This window comes from Bos grunniens, chromosome X, assembly GCF_055505025.1.
Source record: "Bos grunniens cultivar Pamir isolate PY7600 chromosome X, Bosgru_T2T1.0, whole genome shotgun sequence".
NCBI classification, from domain to species: Eukaryota; Metazoa; Chordata; class Mammalia; order Artiodactyla; family Bovidae; genus Bos; species Bos grunniens.
The window spans coordinates 816,229-835,728 of NC_141194.1; the positions used below are offsets into that span (position 1 = coordinate 816,229).

The window sequence follows — 19,500 nt, forward strand, 5'->3', positions numbered from 1 at the left end:
GTTGGGGGCGGGGCGGGGCGGGGCGGGGCGGGGCGGGGCGGGGTGGGGGAAGGGCGCGGCGAGCTCGCGCACGCGCACCGCAAAGCCCGGGCCGGCCGGCCCCACCCACGGCCGCCCCGGAAGTCCCGCCTCTGGGGGGCGGGGCCATGGCCAGGAGGAGAAACCTGGACCCGCCGCGCGGCCAGCTTCCGCGGGCCCGAGCGGCGGAAGCGGAAATGCGTCACAGGGGCGGGCGGCGGCGGCAGAGGAGGCGGCAGCGGGTCGCGTCGGGGGCGCCTCCGGCGGACGGCGGTGGCGGCGGCGGCGCCGGGCGGGGAGGCCGGGCCTGCCGGCGTCGTCGGGGGCCCGCGGGAGAGCTGGGGCCAAGGCGGCGGCGGCCTGGTACGTGGACGGGGCCCCGCCCGCCGGCGCGAGGGACCCCGGGGTGTCGGGGGGCCGGGGAGGGCGGCCTCGCGGGGCGGGCGGCCGGGGCGCGGGTCTCGTGGGCCTGCGGGCTTCAGGGGTCGAGAGCCTTTGAGGGGCCTGGGCGCTGGGGGCATGGGGGTGACGGAGAACCGGGGACCGGGGGCTGCGGGGGTCTCTCGGGGCGGCCGGGGCGGGGGTCTCGTGGGCCTGCAGACTTGGGAGCGGGGTGTCTGGGGACTTGCGGGCGCGGGCTTTGGGGGTCGAAAGCCTTTGAGGGGCCTGGGCGTGACGGAGAACTGGGGGTCGGGGGCTGAGGGGGTCTCCCGGGACGGCCGGGGCGCGGGTGTCCTGGGCCTGCGGACTTGGGAGTGGGGGTCTGGGGACTTGGGGATGTGGGCTTTGGGGGTCGAAAGCCTTTGAGGGGCCTGGGGGTGACGGACAACCGGGGGTCGGGGGCTGAGGGGGTCTCCCGGGACGGCCGGGGCGCGGGTGTCCTGGGCCTGCGGACTTGGGAGTGGGGGTCTGGGGACTTGGGGATGTGGGCTTTGGGGGTCGAAAGCCTTTGAGGGGCTTGGGGGTGACGGACAACCGGGGGCTGCGGGGGTCTCCCGGGGGTGCTGAGAGCGGGGGAGGGGAGGGTTTCTGGGGGGGATTTGGGAGAGGGGACAAAGGCGATTGAGCAGAGGAGGGGAGGTCCCCAGGGAGCTGCGGGGTTGGGTCAGTGGACAGGGCTGTGCAGGCGAATCGGGGTCCACCAGGGTCGGAGGTAAGCAGGCTGTACTGGGGCTGGGGGTGAAGCTAGGGGTTACTGGAGGTTGGAGGGGGTTACCGGAGCCATAGGGGGCGGCTGGGGAGAGAGAAGGTGGGAGTTGGGGCAGTAGGGTGAGCATTTGGATGGGTGGAGGCGATGGGGATCGTGAGGGGCTGCCAGGGGTGTGTTGAGGGTGGGGTGTGCAGCGAAGGGGCTGGGGGTCGTCCCCAGGGTGCAGGGGCAGCTGGGCGACTAGGGAAGATGGGAATCTCCAGGGTTCCTAGTAGGCAGTGGGCTTCCGGAGTCTCTGACTCCAGTCCTCTCTGAGGTCTTTGGGGTTTTCTGCGGGTGGAGGGGGCTGTCGCCACTCAGCCCAGGGTGAGCCCCCTCATTAGTACCCCAGACCCGGGCCAGGTGACTCTTTCCTCCAGCTGGGACCCCTCCACCCCAGTCCCTGCAGCTTCTCTGGGGTCTGGGTGTGTGTGTGTGCTTAATTGCTCAGTCGTGACTCTTTGTGACCCCGTGGACTGTAGCCCACCAGGCTCCTCTGTCCGTGGCATTCTCTAGGCAAGAAGACTGGAGTGGGTTGCCATGCCCTCCTCCAGGGAATCTTCCCGCCCCAGGGATTGAACCCAGGCCCCTCGGAAGCTTTCAGAGCCATCTGGTGGGCGGGCGCACAGCCCAAGGCCACCTCCGTTACTGTGTGCTGTCCGTGGGTCAGGTCTGGCCCTGCTTTGCGGAAGTAGGCACCTGTCCGACCGGTAGGGAGAAGCTGCTTGAGGGGGAGGAGAGCACAGTCAGCTCCCCGTCCGTGGCTTCCGAGAGGCCCTGCGGCTCTGATTGTTTTATCTGGACACAGAGAAGGTGCTTCTGCCCGCGGTAGAGATACTGAAGTCAACGGTCCTTAGCCGTTCTCTCAGCCTGAAAGTTCCTTCCTGTTTCTGCGGGCTTCCTCCTGCACAGACCTTCCCAGGTGTTTGTGTGGGTTGTCCCTTCCCCGGTGAGGCATCTCTGCAGCCTCCATGGAGGTGGCCTGTCCCCCACACCCCGAGGGCAGGGACCCTGCTCATCTGGGCTCCCGCCACCCCAGCCCTGCTGGAGCTGTGTCTGGGTATTGGGGGCAGCTCAGTGACCATGGAGGCTTGGGGCAGGCAAGTGTTCCTAAAAGTTTTGCAAACCCATCTTTTTTCCCCCTGTATTTGTGTAATCTGATTAAAAGGGCCCACATGTCAGGGGCTGGGGCTTCCTTGGTGGTTCAGACAGTAAAGCACCTGCCTGCAATGCAGGACACCCTGGGTTCGATCCGTGGGTGGGAAAGACCCCTTCCTGGAGAAGGGAAGGGCAACCCACTCCAGTATTCTTGCCTGGAGAATTTCACGGGCAGAGGAGCCTGGCGGGCTGCAGTCCACCGGGTCCAGAGAGTCTGACACGACTGAGCAACTAACCTTGAGGGGCTGAGGGGCCTTCCCTGACGTAGCGACCAGTGTGTCGGGCAAGCAGAGGGCAGACGGGCCGCGTGCTGGCCAGCCTGGGGGTGGGACACCGGGCCGGCCATGAAAACGCGGCGTGCGCGTCTTGTGTTTCAGGCCCAAGGTCCCGGCTATGGCCGCGGCCACCATCGTGCACGACACGTCTGAGGCGGTGGAGCTGTGCCCGCCGTACGGCCTGTACCTGAAGCCCATCACGAAGATGACCATCAGCGTGGCACTGCCGCAGCTGAAACAGCCGGGCAAGTCCATCTCCAACTGGGAGGTGATGGAGCGGCTCAAGGGCATGGTGCAGCACCACCAGTTCTCGACGCTGCGCATCTCCAAGAGCACCATGGACTTCATCCGCTTCGAGGGCGAGGTGGAGAACAAGAGCCTCGTCAAGTCCTTCCTGGCCTGCCTGGACGGCAAGACCATCAAGCTGAGCGGCTTCTCCGACATCCTCAAGGTGCGCGCCGCAGAGTTCAAGGTCGACTTCCCCACGCGCCACGACTGGGACTCCTTCTTCCGCGACGCCAAGGACATGAACGAGACGCTGCCGGGTGAGCGGCCGGACACCATCCACCTGGAGGGGCTGCCGTGCAAGTGGTTCTCGCTGAAGGAGTCGGGCTCGGAGAAGCCGAGCGAGGAGGTGCTGGTGCGCGTGTTCGAGCGCTTTGGGGAGATCCGCAACGTGGACATCCCCATGCTGGACCCTTACCGCGAGGAGATGACCGGCCGCAACTTCCACACGTTCAGCTTCGGCGGCCACCTCAACTTTGAGGCCTACGTGCAGTACCGCGAGTACGCCGGCTTCATCCAGGCCATGAGCGCGCTGCGCGGCATGAAGCTCATGTTCAAGGGCGAGGACGGCAAGGCTGTGGCCTGCAACATCAAGGTGGGGAGTGGGGGATGGGGGGCGGGGGACATCAAGGTGGGGAGTGGGGGATGGGGGGCGGGGCGGCTGTGGCCTGCAACATCAAGGTGCGGGCGGGGCGGGCTGCGCCCCAGGGCCTCGGGCACGGAGGGCTGCCTGGGGCGGGGAGTGGAGGGGATGGGGGGGCCGAGGCGGGCGGCGGGCTGTGCCCCAGGGCCTCGGGCACGGGAGGGCTGCCTGGGGCCCCCACGCTGCGGGCGCAGAGTCTGTGTCTCAGGAAGCGTGGGGGCAGTGGAGCGCTCTCGCCGCCCCCGCTGAAATGAGGGGCGCTGCCCAGCATTGCCGCGGACGCTGGCCCGTGCTGGCTTCCCGCGCCAGGCTGGCGGAGGAGCTGGGCCCGGGCGCTGGGTGGTGAAGGCAGCTGGCCACAGGGAGTGGGGGGCGCCCCACCGCAGGAGCGGGGAAGGAGCCACGCTCTCGTGGGCGCCGGGGCAGGCAGGGCTGGCCTCTAGGCGCGCTCGTATTTCCGGCGGAAGGGGCCGTCCTGGAAGGGCTGGGGTCCCGAACGCTCATTTCCAGCCCTGCCCTCTAGTCCCGAGGTCCTCCCGGTCAAGGGCGTTAGGGGAGCCCGCTCTCTGCGGTGAGTCTGAGGCAGGCCGCCTGCTGAGCGCAGGGCCGTCTGCATGTGCAGGACAGTGCGAGCTCGTCCTAACCCTGCCCTGCCTCCGAAGGTGTCTTTCGATTCCACCAAACACCTGAGCGACGCCTCCATCAAGAAGCGGCAGCTTGAGAGACAGAAGCTTCAGGAGCTGGAGCAGCAGCGGGAGGAGCAGAAACGGCGGGAGAAGGAGGCGGAGGAGCGGCAGAGGGCTGAGGAGAGGTGCGTGCTGCCGGGCCGGCCGGGCTCCGCGGGCCTGTGCGCGTGTGCGCCTGTCGGGGGGGCGGGGGGCGGGGGGGGACGCCGCGGGAGTGCGCGGCCTGCGGCCCAGCCCCAGGGCACCGCCCATTCCCGCTCGGACTTCCCGCTGAGCCTCCCGGGGCGCCGTGCACCACCTGCTGACGGGGGCACAGAATTTTTGTCCATCTTACAGGCTTTTGGCATTCAGGCTGAGGCTGCCTTAAAGTGAAGTAGGGAAGTGAGGGTATTGTCGGCTTTTCCCAACAAGAGATATTTAGAAGTCCTGTAAAGTAACAGGCCTCTCGGGTCAGGACCTTTGTCTCCCGCTTTTACGTTCCGCGCTAGTGGAGAACCCGCCTGCCTGCCAGTGCAGTGGGCTTACGTGGGTTCCATCCTGGGCGGGGAAGATCCCCTGGAGAAGGAAAGGGCAGTCCACTCCAGTGTGCTGGCCTGGAGGGTCCCGTGGACAGGGGAGCCTGGCGGGCTGCAGTGCGTGGTGCCACAGGGTGGGGCAGGACGGAAGGGACTCAGCCTGGCGCCCTGTGAGCCCCGCAGGCAAGCTGGCCTGTAGACGAGCTGCATTCTGGGAAGGGGGCAGCAGTCCTGGTGCTCCCTCGTGCCTCCTGTGCTTGGGTGTTTCTTCCCCGCACTTGTCCGTGTGCGCGATGGGCAAGGTTTCTCTTGTGTGTTTTGCAGTGTTGAGTCTCAGGCGTGTGTGGTCTGGGGTTCATTCCTCACCAGCCTGTGTGTGTGTGTCTGGGCTGACCTGACTTGCGTGTCGCTCCGGCCTTGGGGCTCCTGTGTGGTTCCCGTTTGGTTCCGATGGTCACTAACGCGGATTTGGGCCTGTCTCTGGGGTCAGCGCTTCCCCGGTCTGCCCCAGAACCCATTTCCAGAGCGGCAGGTGCTGGGGATGGTGCCGGCCTCTATGCAGGCAGCCGGCCAGGATGTGGACACGGGTAGGGGGTCGGGAGCCCCGGAGTGAGGCCGTGGCTGCAGAGAGGACAGATGCCCGGAGAGGGCGGGGTGTCCTGGCCTCGTGGTGGGCCTCAGGTGGCGGCCACAAGCGGGGAGCAGTTTGGATCTCACACTGGACGAGGCCCTAGAGTCGGTATGCCGGCCACAGGCTGAACCAGGGAGCTCCGGCGGCATGCGCACCACGGGTCCTGGTCCCAGGCAGGGCCCGTCCTCTCTCTTCCACAATCGACCTTGTCCGCAGTCCCTGAGCTGGGCGTCACAGAGCTTACCCCACGGCCTCTCTGGGGCGTCACAGAACTTACCCCACGGCCTCTCTGGGGCGTCACAGAGCTTACCCCACGGCCTCTCTAGGGCGTCACAGAGCTTACCCCACAGCCTCTAGGGCGTCACAGAGCTTACCCCGTGGTCTCTCTAGGGCGTCACAGAGCTTACCCCACAGCCTCTAGGGCGTCACAGAGCTTACCCCACGGCCTCTCTGGGGCGTCACAGAGCTTACCCCACAGCCTCTAGGGCATCACAGAGCTTACCCCACGGCCTCTCTGGGGCGTCACAGAGCTTACCCCACGACCTCTCTAGGGTTTCGGGACAGGCACTTTTCTCCACCTTCACGTTAATGCGGGGAAACCGCCCTGAGGGTGGCCTTTGAGCTCAGGCGGCAAGGGGTGTCGTGGGGGGAGACCAGCTCACAGCCGGCGGGGCGGTACCTCTGACAGGGCTGAGGAGGTTGGGCATGGCTGGCCTGGCATGAAACGTGGGCCCGTGGGTGCCCAGGAGGCCCTCGGGTGTGCAGGGCTGTGTGTCCAAGCCCAGTTGACCTCACTGTTAGCCTGCGGGCCGGCCCGGGACTCTGGGCGTCTTGTCCTTCGTCAGGGGCGAGCGAGTTGGTCCTTTGCTGCTAATGAGGTACAGCGTGGCCTGCAGCAGTCCTGTTCCTGGTCACGGGCCCTTAGCTGGACAGCTGAGGGCTCTGGGCACTCAGGGCCCCTGACTAGCAGTCTGAGCGGCAGCCCCTCACTGATCCCTGCCGAGGGAGACCTTCTGGCGTGTGGCCTCCTGGACGCCAGCGTTCTCGCGAGCCGCCTTGCCTCCCTGCGTGGCTGCCTCCGCAGCTGGAGCTTGGGTCCTCCGGCCTCCTTGTCCAGCTGCTTCTCTGCTGACCTGGCGCCCTGGGAGTGATGCCGGCTCTTCTGCACAGTATCCTTCCTGGCCCTGGCGTCCCCGTGCCACATGCTGTCCAGGGCGGCCTTGCGTCTCTGCTGTGCCCGCCCTGCCCCTGCCCCTGGCCTGAAGGTTAAGACTGAGGGGTGTGAGTGTTCCATGAGGACACGCTCATTGGTCTTCCTGCCCCTGGAGGTCTGGATCCCTCCCAGTCGTGCGGGGGTCCTGGTTTCTGGATGAGGACAGGGTGCCGTTGGGTCTGAGCTGGCCGGCGCTGTGCGGGTGCTTACGGGACCGCCACTGTCTCCAGGTGCTATCTACGCGGTGACCTCACGGGGTTTCCCCCAGGGGTGCATGATGTGGGGCCCCCTGTTGGGGGACACCCCCTCCCCAGAGCAAGCAGATTGGCTGTGTGTCACTGAGCGTGTGCCTTTTCTGCAAGTCCCCATGAAACGTCATGCCGTGTGCTCTCGGGGGCTTCCAGTAGCTGGGTGCTTCTGGAACCTTCCTGTCACCGGCTGCATGCCTGCTCCCCTCCAGCTCCGGGGCTGGGGGCTCGGGATGGGACAGCCCAGGGCAGGGGTCTCTCCGGCATTGGGAGCAGGGCCTGTCCAGCGCTCGGGCTGTGCCCGTGTGGTGCCCGTGGTGGAGGGCCTCCTCCCTGTGCTGCTGAGGCCTGTCCTGGTTCGTCTGCTGTGGTCCCTACAGGAGCAGCTGGATCTGGTGAAAAACTCCGCTTCCCACCATCAGCCTTGTTCAGTTGTCTGGGCTGGGGTTGGGTTTAGCCAGGCTCTCCCTGGAAACATGGGAAAGCCTCGCCCTGTGCGCGCCTCGCTCCTGGGGTCCTCGGCCGTGGCTGAGATGTCTGTGCGGACAGAGCGCTAAGGAGCCAAGTGCTGCGATCGCCAGCCCGGGCCCCATGGCCCTCACGGAGCCGTCGTGTCCCACCCGCCCGCCCAGGAAGCAGAAGGAGCTGGAGGAACAGGAGCGCGAGCGGAAGCGCGAGGAAAAGCTGCGGAGGCGCGAGCAGAAGCAGCGGGACCGCGAGCTGCGGCGCAGCCAGAAGAAGCTGGAGAAGCTGCAGGCGGAGGAGCAGCGCAAGCTGCAGGAGAGGATCCGGCTGGAGGAGCGCAAGCTGCTGCTGGCACAGCGCAACCTGCAGTCTATCCGGCTGGTGGCCGAGCTGCTGAGCCGCGCCAAGGTACCGCCCGCCCAGGGGGACGCCCCGCCCTCGGGAAGCTCCGCCCACAGGGAGTGACGCGCCCACAGGGACTGCCAGCCTCTAGGGATGACCCACATCCATGGGCGCTCCACCCATTGCCGGGTGGCCCACGCTCGGGGATGCCTGGTACAGAGGGAGGATCGGCCCTTGGGATGCCGTACCCTCGGGGAGGCCCTGCCCACATGGCCTGCCAGCCTATAGGGATGCCCTACGCTGGGCCATGCCCCCCTCACAGGGCCTGCCGGCCTATAGGGATGCCCCATCCCCAAGGATGACCTGCCCACGGGTATGCTCCGCCCCTGGGAAGCTCCGCCCACAGGGCCTGCCAGCCTATAGGGATGCCCTACCCTGGGGGATGCCCCGCCCACATGGCCTGCCAGCCCATAGGGATGCCTGGCTGTTCAGGGAGGATCGGCCCTTGGGAGGCCTGGCCTTCACGGACGTGCCGCTCCTCCCTGGCGCCCGGTTCTAGCCCAGGGATGGCGTTTGTCGCGGGGGACCACGGTTGCAGCGCCCCGTGTTGCCCCAGGCCCGGGCTGTACCCCGAAGAAATGGCAGCGCTGTGGGTCTGCGTCCCCGCAACCAGGCCTCCGAGGCCCGGCGCCACAGCCTCGGGGTGGCCGGGCTTCCCCAGCGATGGAAGGGCCACCGCCTGGCCCCACGACTCTCTACACGCTCCCGCCGAGCACATGACGCCGGTGTCCTTCAGGCCAGGCGTCCCCGACCGCCCGGGGAGGACAGGGCGGGCTCCAGACGAGGCGCGGTCCCCATGGCAGTCCTCGGAGCCGGGCTGTGCTCCTGCCCCCACGGCCGTGAAGCTGGAGGGTCCCTGCCGCCCTGTGCGGGTGGCGCGCGTGGAGCCCAGGCAGGCGTGGGGCGACCCTCACCTGCTATCTGGTTACAGTTGTGACCAGTCTGCGGGAAGGAGAGCAGCGTGTGCGCCGAGAGCTGTGGCCGCGTGTTCTTATTGCGTGGTGAACGTTGAAGACCCCGAGCAGGCCAGGCCTCCACGCCTCCCACACCCACGCGGGATGTCAACTGTCCGCACAGTAATCTGGGGCCCACGTGGCAGGGAGCGTGCACCGGAGGGCCCGGGCCGCCCTCGAGGCGCCCCCCACCCAGGGCTGTGCCGAGGAGGTTTGCCGGGCTTGCTCCTGGCTGACGATCGTGGCCTCCGAGCGTGCCACCCGGAGAGGCCTGGTCCGCCCGAGAGGGGCCTTTCACGAGGGCTGTGCTGGGAATCTGCCGGGCTTGCTCCTGGCTGACGATCGTGGTCTGCGAGCGTGCCATTTGGAGGGGCCTGGGCTGCCTTGAGAGGCGCCGCTCCCCGCCACCCCCGCCAAGGTTGTGCCCAGGAGCTTTGCCAGGCAGCTTCCTGGCTGGTGATCATGGCCTCCGAGTGTGCCACCCGGAGGGGCCCGGCCCCCGATAGGCGCCCCTCCCCAGGGTTGTGCCCAGGAGCTTGGCCGGACTTAACCCCTAGCTGCCGGTCTCAGGACTCCCGGTGTGCTTGGACCCAGCGGGCCGCGCTCCAGCCGGGCTGTCCTTGGAGCGCCCACCCGCGCTGAGAGCCCGGCTCATGCCCCGCCGCCCCGCTCTGCCCCGCAGGCCGCCAAGCTGCACGAGCACGAGCACAAGGAGGAGAGCCTGCGGCTGCAGCAGCTGGAGGAGCGGCGGCGGCTGCAGGAGGCCGAGCTGCGGCGTGTGGAGGAGGAGAAGGAGCGCGCGCTGGGCCTGCAGCGTCGGGAGCGTGAGCTGCGCGCGCGTCTGCTCAGCCTGCTGCTCAGCAAGAAGGCGGACGAGCCGCGTGCCACCGCTGCCGAGTCGGGCCCCGCCTCCCCCGCCGACCTGCTCCGGCCGGTGTTGGACATCCTGCACACCGTGTCGGCCTCGGCCGGCGCCGCGCCCCGGGACCGGGAGCCCGCGGTGCGGCCGGCCGCCCCCCAGAACCTGAACGGGAGCGCTGCCGCTGCTCCCGCCGCCGCCCAGGAGGAGGCGGCCCCGGGCAAGGAGGGGCAGGACCCTCGAGGCCCGGACGCCGGCCACTCGGAGAAGAGGTGCCCCGCCGTGCTGGCCTGCATCCCGGACAACACCCAGCAGCCCAAGGCCGCGCCCGCAGCCTGCGAGCCGAGTGCGCCCCGGAAGGACGCGCGCTCCGAGCAAGACAAGTGCAACCGGGAGCCCAGCGGGGGCGGCGGCCGGGCCGGCGGCGGGGCGGGCCGGGACGACGGCGGCGATGGCGAGCGCAGGCACAAGCGGGAGCGCAGCGTGCCGCGGCGGCGGGCAGGCAGCCGGGAGGACGGCAGGCCGCGCAGGGAGCGGCGGGCGCACCGCAAGCGCTCGCGCCAAGGCCGCAGTGCTAGCCCCGAGGAGCGCGGCCGCTCCCGCAAGTCCCGCAGCCGCAGCCGAGAGCGGCGCAGCCGGCGGGAGAAGAGCCAGAGCCGTGGCCGCGAGCGGGACCGCAGGGCTAGCTCCAGCCGGAAGCGCAGCCGCCATCGGCGGGGCGACGACAGGCCGCGCTCAGGCTCCGCCGGCCGCCACCGCAGCGCCTGGAATAGGTAATGCAGGCCGCGCAACCCCGGGGCCGCCTTCCCGGAGACCGGCCGTGCCACGGGCGCCCGGGGAGCGTCCCGGCGAGGAGCGCAGGGCCCCAGGCTTTTCCTCCAGAGTATCCTCCAGGCGGCAGCCCTAGTGCGTCGGGCTCGTGATCACGAGCTTCGGTTTCCCATCAAACTGTTGATCCAGTCGCTTTAATGTCGCCGGTCCTCCCTGGATCAGGAGAAGCTCAGGGGCCTGCGAGCCTTGAGCATCGGAGACCCCGCCGGGCGCAGCCAGACCAGCTGCGCGGCATCGGGCCACCGCAAGGAGACACCGTGTCCTGACCTCACAGGAGCAGAGCCAGGCCGCAGTGACGGGGACGTACCGGCTTCCAGTCCGGCAGCCGCGGCCCCACCGGGCATTAAGAACAGGAAGCCTCTCGCTGGAGGTCTTTGGTTTGTTTTTTGTTTCTCCTGTTTTTTTGTTTTGTTTTTCCCCCTTTTCTGTAGGGTTAACCTGTCGGGAATGAAGTTTGGGTGGGATGCCAAAGGCAAGTGGCTATTGACGCGATTGTCACCGGAAGGAAGCTGCGTGCTCTGAAACACGGAAACTCTTTACGGGCGTGGGCTGGTGCAGACGGGATACAGAAGAGTCCCAAACATTCACTTTGTACCAATTCAAGTCATTCAGCATACAACAGAAGAGCGTCAGGTGGTACACAGGGGTCCCAGACATTCACTTTTTACAAACTCAAGTCATTCAGCATAAAACAAAAAAGCAGGCTGGTTTAAAATTAGCTTTGGTTTCTAGTCAAGGTTAGCCTGTGTGGTTTTTTTAAGAAGCCGTTTTGCTAAATTATTTTTACTTGGAACGTTTCAGATTTAAGGCTGCAAACTTGTTAAATTTTATAATTGTCAGCTTCTCCAAGGGAAGCTTGGAAATACTTAAAAATAGCTGTAACGTCCACCTTAGGAGAGATGGTGTTTATTCCAGTTTGCATTTTTATGGTAAAATAAAATCTTTTTTTCCAATGAACTCATGTTTCCCATGCTTACGTGGGGAGTTTTTGTTTTGTTTTCAAGGTCTTTAGGCTGTGTCACTAGCTGAGCATAATCTAGTGTGTTTGAAATCACTTGGTCATTTGTAAATGTTCACTTCACATGCCATTACTATCCTAACATAACTCCCTGGAGAGCATGGTCCTCAGAGGTGTTTGGTTTGTTTGCAAGTGAAAGCGTTAGTTACTCAGTCGTGTCCAATTCTTTGTGACCGTGTGGACTGTAGCCCTCCAGGCTTCTCTGTCTGGGGGATTCTCCAGGCAAGAATCCTGGAGTGGGTTGCCATTTCCTCCTTCAGGGAATCTTCCTGACCCAGGGATTGAGCCCTGGTCTCCTGCATCGGCTGGGAGATTCTTTACTGTCTGAGTTACCCCTTTAGCAAGTTTACAAGAGCAGTTTTTTTTAAAGCTACAGTGCTATTTTGAAAAAGTGATGGAAAGAAAGTGGTTGTTTTCTAAACTTGAGGTAGTAGGTAGGTGTTGGTGCCCTTGCAGGGACCCTGGTTCTGAGAGAGGGGCATTTGTGTGAGTCACTAATTCGTGTCCATCTCTTTGCCGCCCCATGGACTGCAGCACGCTCACCGTCTCCCAGGATTTGCTCAAACTCCTGTCCATTGATCCGTGACGCCATCCAACCATCTCATCCTCTGTCGTCTCCTTCTCTTCCTGCCCTCAATCTTGCCCAGCATCAGTGTCTTTTCCAATGAGTTGGCTCTTTGAATCAGGTTGCCCAAGTATTGGAGCTTCATCTTCAGCACCAGTCCTTCCAATGAATATTCAGGACGGATTTCCTTTAGAATGGACTGGTTGGATCTGCTCGAAGTGCAGGGGACTCTCAAGAGTCTTCCGCAACACGAGCGTTGGAAAGCATCGGTTCTCTGGCGCTCAGCTTTCTCTGTGGTCAGCGTCACACCCGTACATGACTACTGGAGAAACCATAGCTTGCAGTATATGGGCCTTTTATCGGCAAAGTGATGTCTCTGCTTTTTAAGGTGCTGTCTAGGTTTGTCGGAGCTTTTCTTCCAAGGAGCGTCTTTTAATTTCTGGCTGCAGTCACCATCCGGTGTGATTAGGGAGCCCAGAGAGTAAAATCTGTTACTGTTTCCACTGTTTCCCCATCTATTTGCCATGAAGTGATGGGACTGGATGCCCTGATCTTAGTTTTCTGAATGTTGAGCTTTAAGCCAACTTTTTCACTCTCCTCTTTCACCTTCATCAAGAGGCTCTTTAGTTCTTCACTTTCTGCCATAAGGGTGGTGTCATCTGCATATCTGAAGTCACTGATATTTCTCCTGGCAATCTTGATTCCGGCCTGTGCTTGCTCCAGCCCAGCGTTTCTCATGATGTACTTTGGATAGAAGTTAAATAAGCAGGGTGACAATATACAGCCTTGACGGACTCCTTTTCCTATTTGGAACCGGTCTGTTGTTCCATGTCCAGTTCTAACTGTTGCTTCCTGACCTGCATACAGATTTCTGAAGCGGCAGGTCAGGTGGTCTGGTATTCCCATCTCCTGAAGAATTTTGCACTGTTGGTTATGATCCACACAGTGAAAGGCTTTGGCATAGTCAGTGAAATAGAGGCAGATGTTTTTCTGGAATTCCCTTGCTTTTTTGGTAATCCAGCGATTTTTGGCCATTTGATCTCTGGTTCCTCTGCCCTTTCTAAACCCAGCTTGAGCATCTGGAAGTTCTCAGTTCAGTTACTGCTGAAGCTTGGTTTGAAGGATTTTCAGCATAATTCTTACTAGCACGTCAAATGAGTAAAATTGTGCGGTAGTTTGAGCGTTCTTTAGCATTGTCCTTCTTTGGGATTGGAATGAAAACTGACCTTTTCCAGTCCTGTGGCCACTGCTGAGTTTTCCAGATTGGTTGGCATATTGAGTGCAGCACTTTCACAGCATCATCTTTCAGGATTTGAAAGAGCTCAACTGGAATTCCATCACCTCCACTAGCTTTGTTTCTGGTGATGCTTCCTAAGGCCCACTTGGTTTCACATTCCTTGTTGTCTGGCTCTAGGTGAGCGACCACATCGTCGTGGTTATCCTGGTCATTAAGATCTTTTTTTGTACAGTTCTTCTGTGTATTCTTACCCCTCTGCTTCATCTCTTGTGCTTCTCTTCAGTCTTTACCGTTTCTGTGCTTTTTCATGCTCATCCTTGCATGAAATGTTCCCTTGATAGCACCAGTTTTTTTGAAGAAATGTCTAGTCTTTGCCACTCTGTTGTTTCCCTCTATTTCTTTGCATTGTTCATTTAAGAAGGCTTTCTTTTCTCTCCTTGCTGTTCTCTGGAACTCTGCATTCAGTTGGGTATATCTTTTCCTTTCTCCCTTGCCTTTCACTTGTCTTCTTTGCTGAGCTATTTGTACTGCCTCCTCAGATAACCAGTAACTTCCCCGGTGACTCAGCGGTAAAGAGTCCGCCTGCAATGCAGTAGCCCCGGGAGATTCAGCTTCTATTCCTGGGTCAGGAAGAGTCCCTGGAGGAGGAAATGGCAGCCCACTCCAGTATTCTTGCCTGGAGAATCCCACAGACAGAGGCGCCTGTGAGCTACAGCCCGTGCGGTCACAGAGCGTGGGACACGACCGAGCGCTCCCGCAGAGAACCACTTTTCCTTCCTGCAGTCGGACCTCTGTGTGCTGGTCCGACGCCCACAGACTCCACCAGCCTCGGCTGAGAACGGTGTTTACCAGCTGAGCTTGGTTGAATCTGGTGACAGAGAGCCACAGATGCAGGAGACGAACTATGGGACTTTAACATTGGAGAACTTGGGTACCAACCGTGGGTCCTGGGAACCCCACCCAGGGTAATGGTGTCGGGGGCTGGGGGACGTTTGGGAGGTGACAGGTGATGCAGGTCGAGCCCCCGTGCACGTCTTCATTAAAGACTCCTGGACTCCCCAGGGAGCTCCCTCGTCCCTCCCACCACGGGGCACACAGCGAGAAGACACCCTCAGAGCCAGCAGGAGCCCTCAGCAGACACTGTGCCCCCGCCAGGGTCTTGGACGTGCGGCCTCCGGGACCCTGAGGAGGGTTCTCATTTCTAGGGCCCCCTCACCTGCTGTGGGACACCACGCGAGCCGCAGTACCCGACACCACGTGATGTCTAAGACCATCCAACCACGTCCCCTCTTGCTTTAGGGCAGCAAGCTAAATCATCCCACCGTGCCGTCTCCAGACTAAAAATGAAAAGTGTTACTCCCTTCAAAGAGAAAACACGAGGACAGCAATAGTACTCACCACTGTCCTCGCTGACGGCAATACAAGGGGAAAAGGCGCTGGCAGGGGTGTGGAGAGATTGGCTCCTTGTGCGCTGCTGGTGGGAAGGTAAAGTAGGGCAGCTGCTGTGGGAAGCACTTCAGCCGTTTCTTAAAGTGAAACACGGAGAAGGAAATGGCAATCCACTCCCGTATTGTTGCCCGGAGAATTCCACGGACACACTACAGTCCATGGGGGTGGCAGAGTCAGACACGACTAAGCGACTAACGCTTAAACAGTCAAACGTAGAAGTTCTGTGGGATCTACTTGCCCCACTCCTACGAATACACCCGAAAGATGTGAAAAGAGTTGTCCGAGAAAGACTTTCTACAGTAATTTCATAACAGCACCGTTTACAACGGCCATGAGTATGGAAACCACCCAGGTGCATGGGTGGATGGATGGATGGCTGGGTGGGTGGATAAATGGATGGATGGCTGGGTTGATGGATAGGTGGATAGATGGATAGTGGGTGGTTTGACAAATGGATAAACAGCATGGGTTCCATGCACACAGTGGAATATGACGCAGCCTTGAAAAGGAGCGAAGCTCTGACAGGCTGCAATGTGGGTGGGCCCTGAGCACACGATGCTCAGCGAGCGAGGCAGACAGAAGGACGCGCGGTGTGTGACTCCATTGATCGGAAACACCCACAACAGGCAGATCCACAGAGACAGCAAGTGGGCTTGTGGTGCCAGGGACGGGAGGAAGAGGCTGAGGAGTGACTTTTAATGGGGACGGGGTCTCCTTGGTGGGGTTGGGAATGTGATGTGATAGGTGTGATGTCTCCACAGCACTGTGAAAGGCCTCAGACCTTGCGAGCTCACTTAACACAGTTTTACATTATGTGCATTTTTGTTGCTCAGTCGCTCAGTCGTGTCCGACTCTGCGACCCCATGGATTGCAGCACGCCAGGCCTCCCTGTCCATCACCAACTCCCAGAGCTCGCTCAAACTCATGTCCATCGAGTCGGTGGTGCCATCCAGCCATCTCATCCTCTGTCGTCCCCTTCTCCTCCTGCCCTCAGTCTTTCCCAGCATCAGGGTCTTTTCCAATGAGTCAGCTCTTCGCATCAAGCAGCCAGAGTATTGGAGCTGCAGCTTCAGCATCAGTCCTTCCAGTGAGTATTCAGTGTTGATGTCCTTTAGGATTGACCGGTTTGGTCTCGCTGTCCCAGGGACTCGCTACATTTTAATGCAATATTGACTATTTTCCTTGAATAAAAACCTAAGAAGAGGGTGTTTTGGCTTCTACTTTTGATTTCTCCTTTCCCTGGGAGGATCACTTGGTCTAATGACTGGACAAAACTGCACAGAGTTAAAGCCAACCTCCTGACCGTGGGTGGTGGTGAAGGAGAGGGCAGCTTTATTACAGCAGGTGCTGGACGGGGGCTGGACAGGTGTGGGCGGGTGCTCAAAAAAGGCAAACTCCCCCCGAAGGCTTTCAGTCAAACTTCTTTAGAAGGCCACGTGGTGCCCGAGGGGCCGTCGGGGAACGTCTGTGATCAGCTGGTGCAGGGCTGCTCGATTCACAGTGAGAAAATGTCACAGCTGGGGTCATGGGGGCGGGTGGACCAGGGGTGGAAGGTTCTCAGCCATCAGTCCTCAGGCGCCAGTCGTCTGAGGGCTCCTTGCTCCTCGGGTGGTTAATTCCAGCCACCTGGTGGTGGTTTCAGCATCTGCAAAACAATTCTGGACGAGTGCATCAGAAAAGGTTAGCCGTGAACTTTAGGGAGGAAGTGAATCGGAGGGCGCGGGGGATGGGGTCTCTTCCTGCAAAGGCGCCTTAGGGTCCTGCTCGGTTACAAGGATTTCCTGGGCGCTTTGGGCTTTGTCAACGTTTCAGTCCAGCTCAGACTGCAGCACGCCAGGCCTCCCTGTTCATCACCAACTCCCAGAGTTTACTCAAACTCATGTCCATTGAGTCGGTGATGCCATCCAACCATCTCATCCTCTGTTGTCCCCTTCTCCTCCTGCCTTCAATCATTCCCAGTATCAGAGTCTTTTCCAGTGAGTCAGCTCTTCGCATCAGGTGGTCAAAGTATTGGAGTTTCAGCTTCAGCATCAGTCCTTCCAATGAATATTCAGGACTGATTTCCTTTAGGATGGACTGGTTGGATCTCCTTGCAGTCCAGGGGACTCCCAAGAGTCTTCTTGTAATCCCCAGACATCGGGCAGCCCCGCCCTCTTGGGCCAAGTGCAAAAGATGAGGGTGGCATGGCCCCCGCCCTCCTGCCCCCCAGGCTCCCTCCACGTCCCCCCCATCCCAGGCTCAGACGATACCATCTTCCTCACATCCACCAGTCCCCAGCGCTCTGTGACCCTCCAGTTACTCGTAATGTAGCCACGCGTTCTGGGAAACACTTTTTCAGAAGGACAGTGCAGATAGTGGAGTGCAGTTTATTACACCGGAGGGCCCAAGGCAGAGTCTCCTCCTAGCCAAGGACCCTGACCAGTTTTTCTGAAAACCTTATATACCCTAAGCATCCGTGCCCAAACCTACCTCCCCAAATTCCCTGAAACTAGTCTGAATGAAGGAAGAAGATGCAATCAAAGTTAACCCGTGATTCGTATGCCTTAAGCCGAGGTGGTTAACAGTGGACAATTATCAATAGGCCTGTGGTCATACCCCAATAAGCAGAATAGAATGTATGATTCTATTCGGTCATACAGATAATTAGGGTATTCTTTTAGATGACCGAGAGTCTAGGTATGAATCCTGGGGTTCTTACATCTGGGGGTCTGGTTTTCCAGTTGGTTGTTGTTTCCATAGATACTGGGCATAGAGCTCAAAGTCCCCAGTCCAGCCGGAAATGGAGTCCTGCTCTCAAGACGGAGCCTGTTCTGTGTTTCCTCCTTTGGGAAGAAATCCGTAGGGGTTTTCTGGGGAGCGTGTGACAAATGGCCACGAGCTGGGGACTTAAATAAGAAACACTCATCATGCACGCTTCTGCCCGGTCGTGTCTGACTCTTTTGCGACCCCGTGGACTGTAACCATCCAGGCTCCTCTGTCCATGGCAATTTCCCCTGTAGCTCAGATGGTAAAGAACCTGCTTGCCATGCAGGAGACCCGGGTTCAAAGAATGAGTGAGTGACTTGGAGTTTCACTTGCAGCAGGACAGGGGCCCTTCCCTGGTGATTCACTGATAAAGGATACACCTGCAAAGCAGGAGATGTGGGTTCGAGCCGTGGGTTGGGAAGGTCCCCTGGAGAAGGAAATGGCAACCCACTCCAGTGTTCTTGCCTGGGGAATCCCATGGACAGAGGACCCCGGTGGGCTACGTCCATGGGGCCGCAGAGAGTCAGACACGACTGAATGGCTAACACACGTACTGGAGTGGGTTGCCATTTCCTTCCAGGGGATCTTCCCCACCCAGGGATGGAAACTCGTCTCCTGTGTCTCCGGCATTGCAGGCAGATTTTTTTTTTTTTTTTTTTACTAGCCGAGCCAGTGGGGAAACTAAGAGATGCTCACGCTCCCCCTAAGAGTGAAGATTGCACAGGCCACAATTCACACCCAGTGCAGCCAAATAAATAAATGTTCCTTAAAAATCCGTACGTTGATTCCCTGCAGGGCCCCTGCGGTAGGAAGTAGGAATGTGGAGTTTCTTCAAAGTTAACCCGTGAACTGAGGGCACTCACGTGAAAAGGAGGCCAGGGTGTCTCAGGGCTGAGCTCCCTGCAGAGGCTCCGGGGGAGGGTCCTCCCCGCCTCTTCCAGCTTCTGGGGGCTCCAGGCGTCCGTCCCTGGGCTGGTGGCCGCCTCCCTCCCGTCTGCCTGCGTCTCCACGTGGCTTCTCCTCTGTGTCCGTGTCTCTCCTCTTCTGTGTCCTATAAGGATCCTGTCATGGGGTTTAGGGCCACCCCCAGCCAGGAGGACCTCATCTCAGACCTTGCCTTTATCACACCTGCAGAGACCCAAGGTTCCAGGAATTTTAGGGGAACAGTCTTCAACCCAGAGCAACATCCCAGTTTCAGAGATGTTAGATGTTTTTGTTTTCTTTTTTTTTCTATGTTTTTGCCACCCACAGTACATGGGGTCTTAGTTCCCCGATCAGGGATTGAACCTGTGTCTTCTGTAGTGGAAAGTACACTGCCAGTCAAGTGTCTTAAAAGTTCTTTTTTTTTTTTTTTTAATCTGCATTTTGGAGTTGATGCAACCATTTCTCATGTAATTAGTGGTGGTTTAGTCACTAAGTCATGTCTCACTCTTTGTGACCCCATGGACTGTCACCTGCCTGAGTCCTCTGTCCGTGGGATTCTCCAGGCAAGAATACTGGAGTGGGTTGCCATGCCCTCCTCCAGGGGATCTTCCTGACCCAGGGATCGAACTTGGGTCTCCTGCACTGACAGGTGGATTCTTTATTGACCGAACCACCCAATGACTAGCTCGTGTTGAATCTTTGATTTTACACATCGGACCTGGAGTGTTTTAAAAGCCAAAAACCTGATTTCCTGATTCAGGGGATCCAAGCTGGCCCATTTGAATGCAGAGTTCCAAAGAAAAGCAAGGAGAGATCAGAAAACCTTCCTCAGCGATCAATGCAAAGAAATAGAGGGAAACAACAGAATGGGAAAGACGAGATCTCTTCAAGAAAATCAGAGATACCAAGGGAACATTTCAGGCAAAGGTGGGCTCGATAAAGGACAGAAATGGTATGGACCTAACAGAAGCAGAAGATATTAAGAAGAGGTGGCAGGAATACACAGAAGAACTGTACAAAAAAGATCTTCACAACCCAGATAAGTGATCACTGACCTAGAACCAGACATCCTGGAATGTGAAGTCAGGTGGGCCTTAGGAAGCATCACTATGAACAAAGCTAGTGGAGGTGATGGAATTCCAGTTGAGCTGTTTCAAATCCTGAAAGATGATGCTGCGAAAGTGCTGCTCT

At 60.0% G+C, this 19,500-nt stretch overlaps 1 protein-coding gene across 2 annotated transcripts; it reads left to right on the forward strand.

Annotated features, from left to right (window-relative positions):
• The first annotated feature begins 215 nt into the window (after nucleotides 1-215).
• Nucleotides 216-11,328, forward strand: AKAP17A (A-kinase anchoring protein 17A). Of its 2 annotated transcripts, none has more exons than XM_086386052.1 (5): nucleotides 216-381; nucleotides 2,743-3,520; nucleotides 4,231-4,379; nucleotides 7,494-7,734; nucleotides 9,364-11,328. In XM_086386052.1, exons 2-5 carry the CDS (start codon nucleotides 2,759-2,761, stop codon nucleotides 10,315-10,317), a joined length of 2,106 nt encoding a protein of 701 aa, XP_086242178.1. In that variant the 5' UTR covers nucleotides 216-381; nucleotides 2,743-2,758; the 3' UTR covers nucleotides 10,318-11,328. The 2 variants fall into 2 exon arrangements, with proteins under 2 accessions (XP_086242178.1, XP_086242179.1); XM_086386053.1 differs by lacking the exon at nucleotides 9,364-11,328 and adding an exon at nucleotides 8,660-8,793 and having other exon boundaries at nucleotides 218-381.
• The last annotated feature ends 8,172 nt before the right edge of the window (nucleotides 11,329-19,500 follow it).

What these genes read in the sequence shown, in the direction of transcription:
- AKAP17A (XM_086386052.1), top strand. Translation starts at nt 2,759, where the DNA reads ATGGCCGCGGCCACCATCGTGCACGACACGTCTGAGGCGGTGGAGCTG. An exon ending in CTGTGGCCTGCAACATCAAG is followed by an intron (nt 3,521 to 4,230) that starts GTGGGGAGTGGG and finishes CTGCCTCCGAAG; the next exon opens with GTGTCTTTCGATTCCACCAA. An exon ending in CGGCAGAGGGCTGAGGAGAG is followed by an intron (nt 4,380 to 7,493) that starts GTGCGTGCTGCC and finishes CCGCCCGCCCAG; the next exon opens with GAAGCAGAAGGAGCTGGAGG.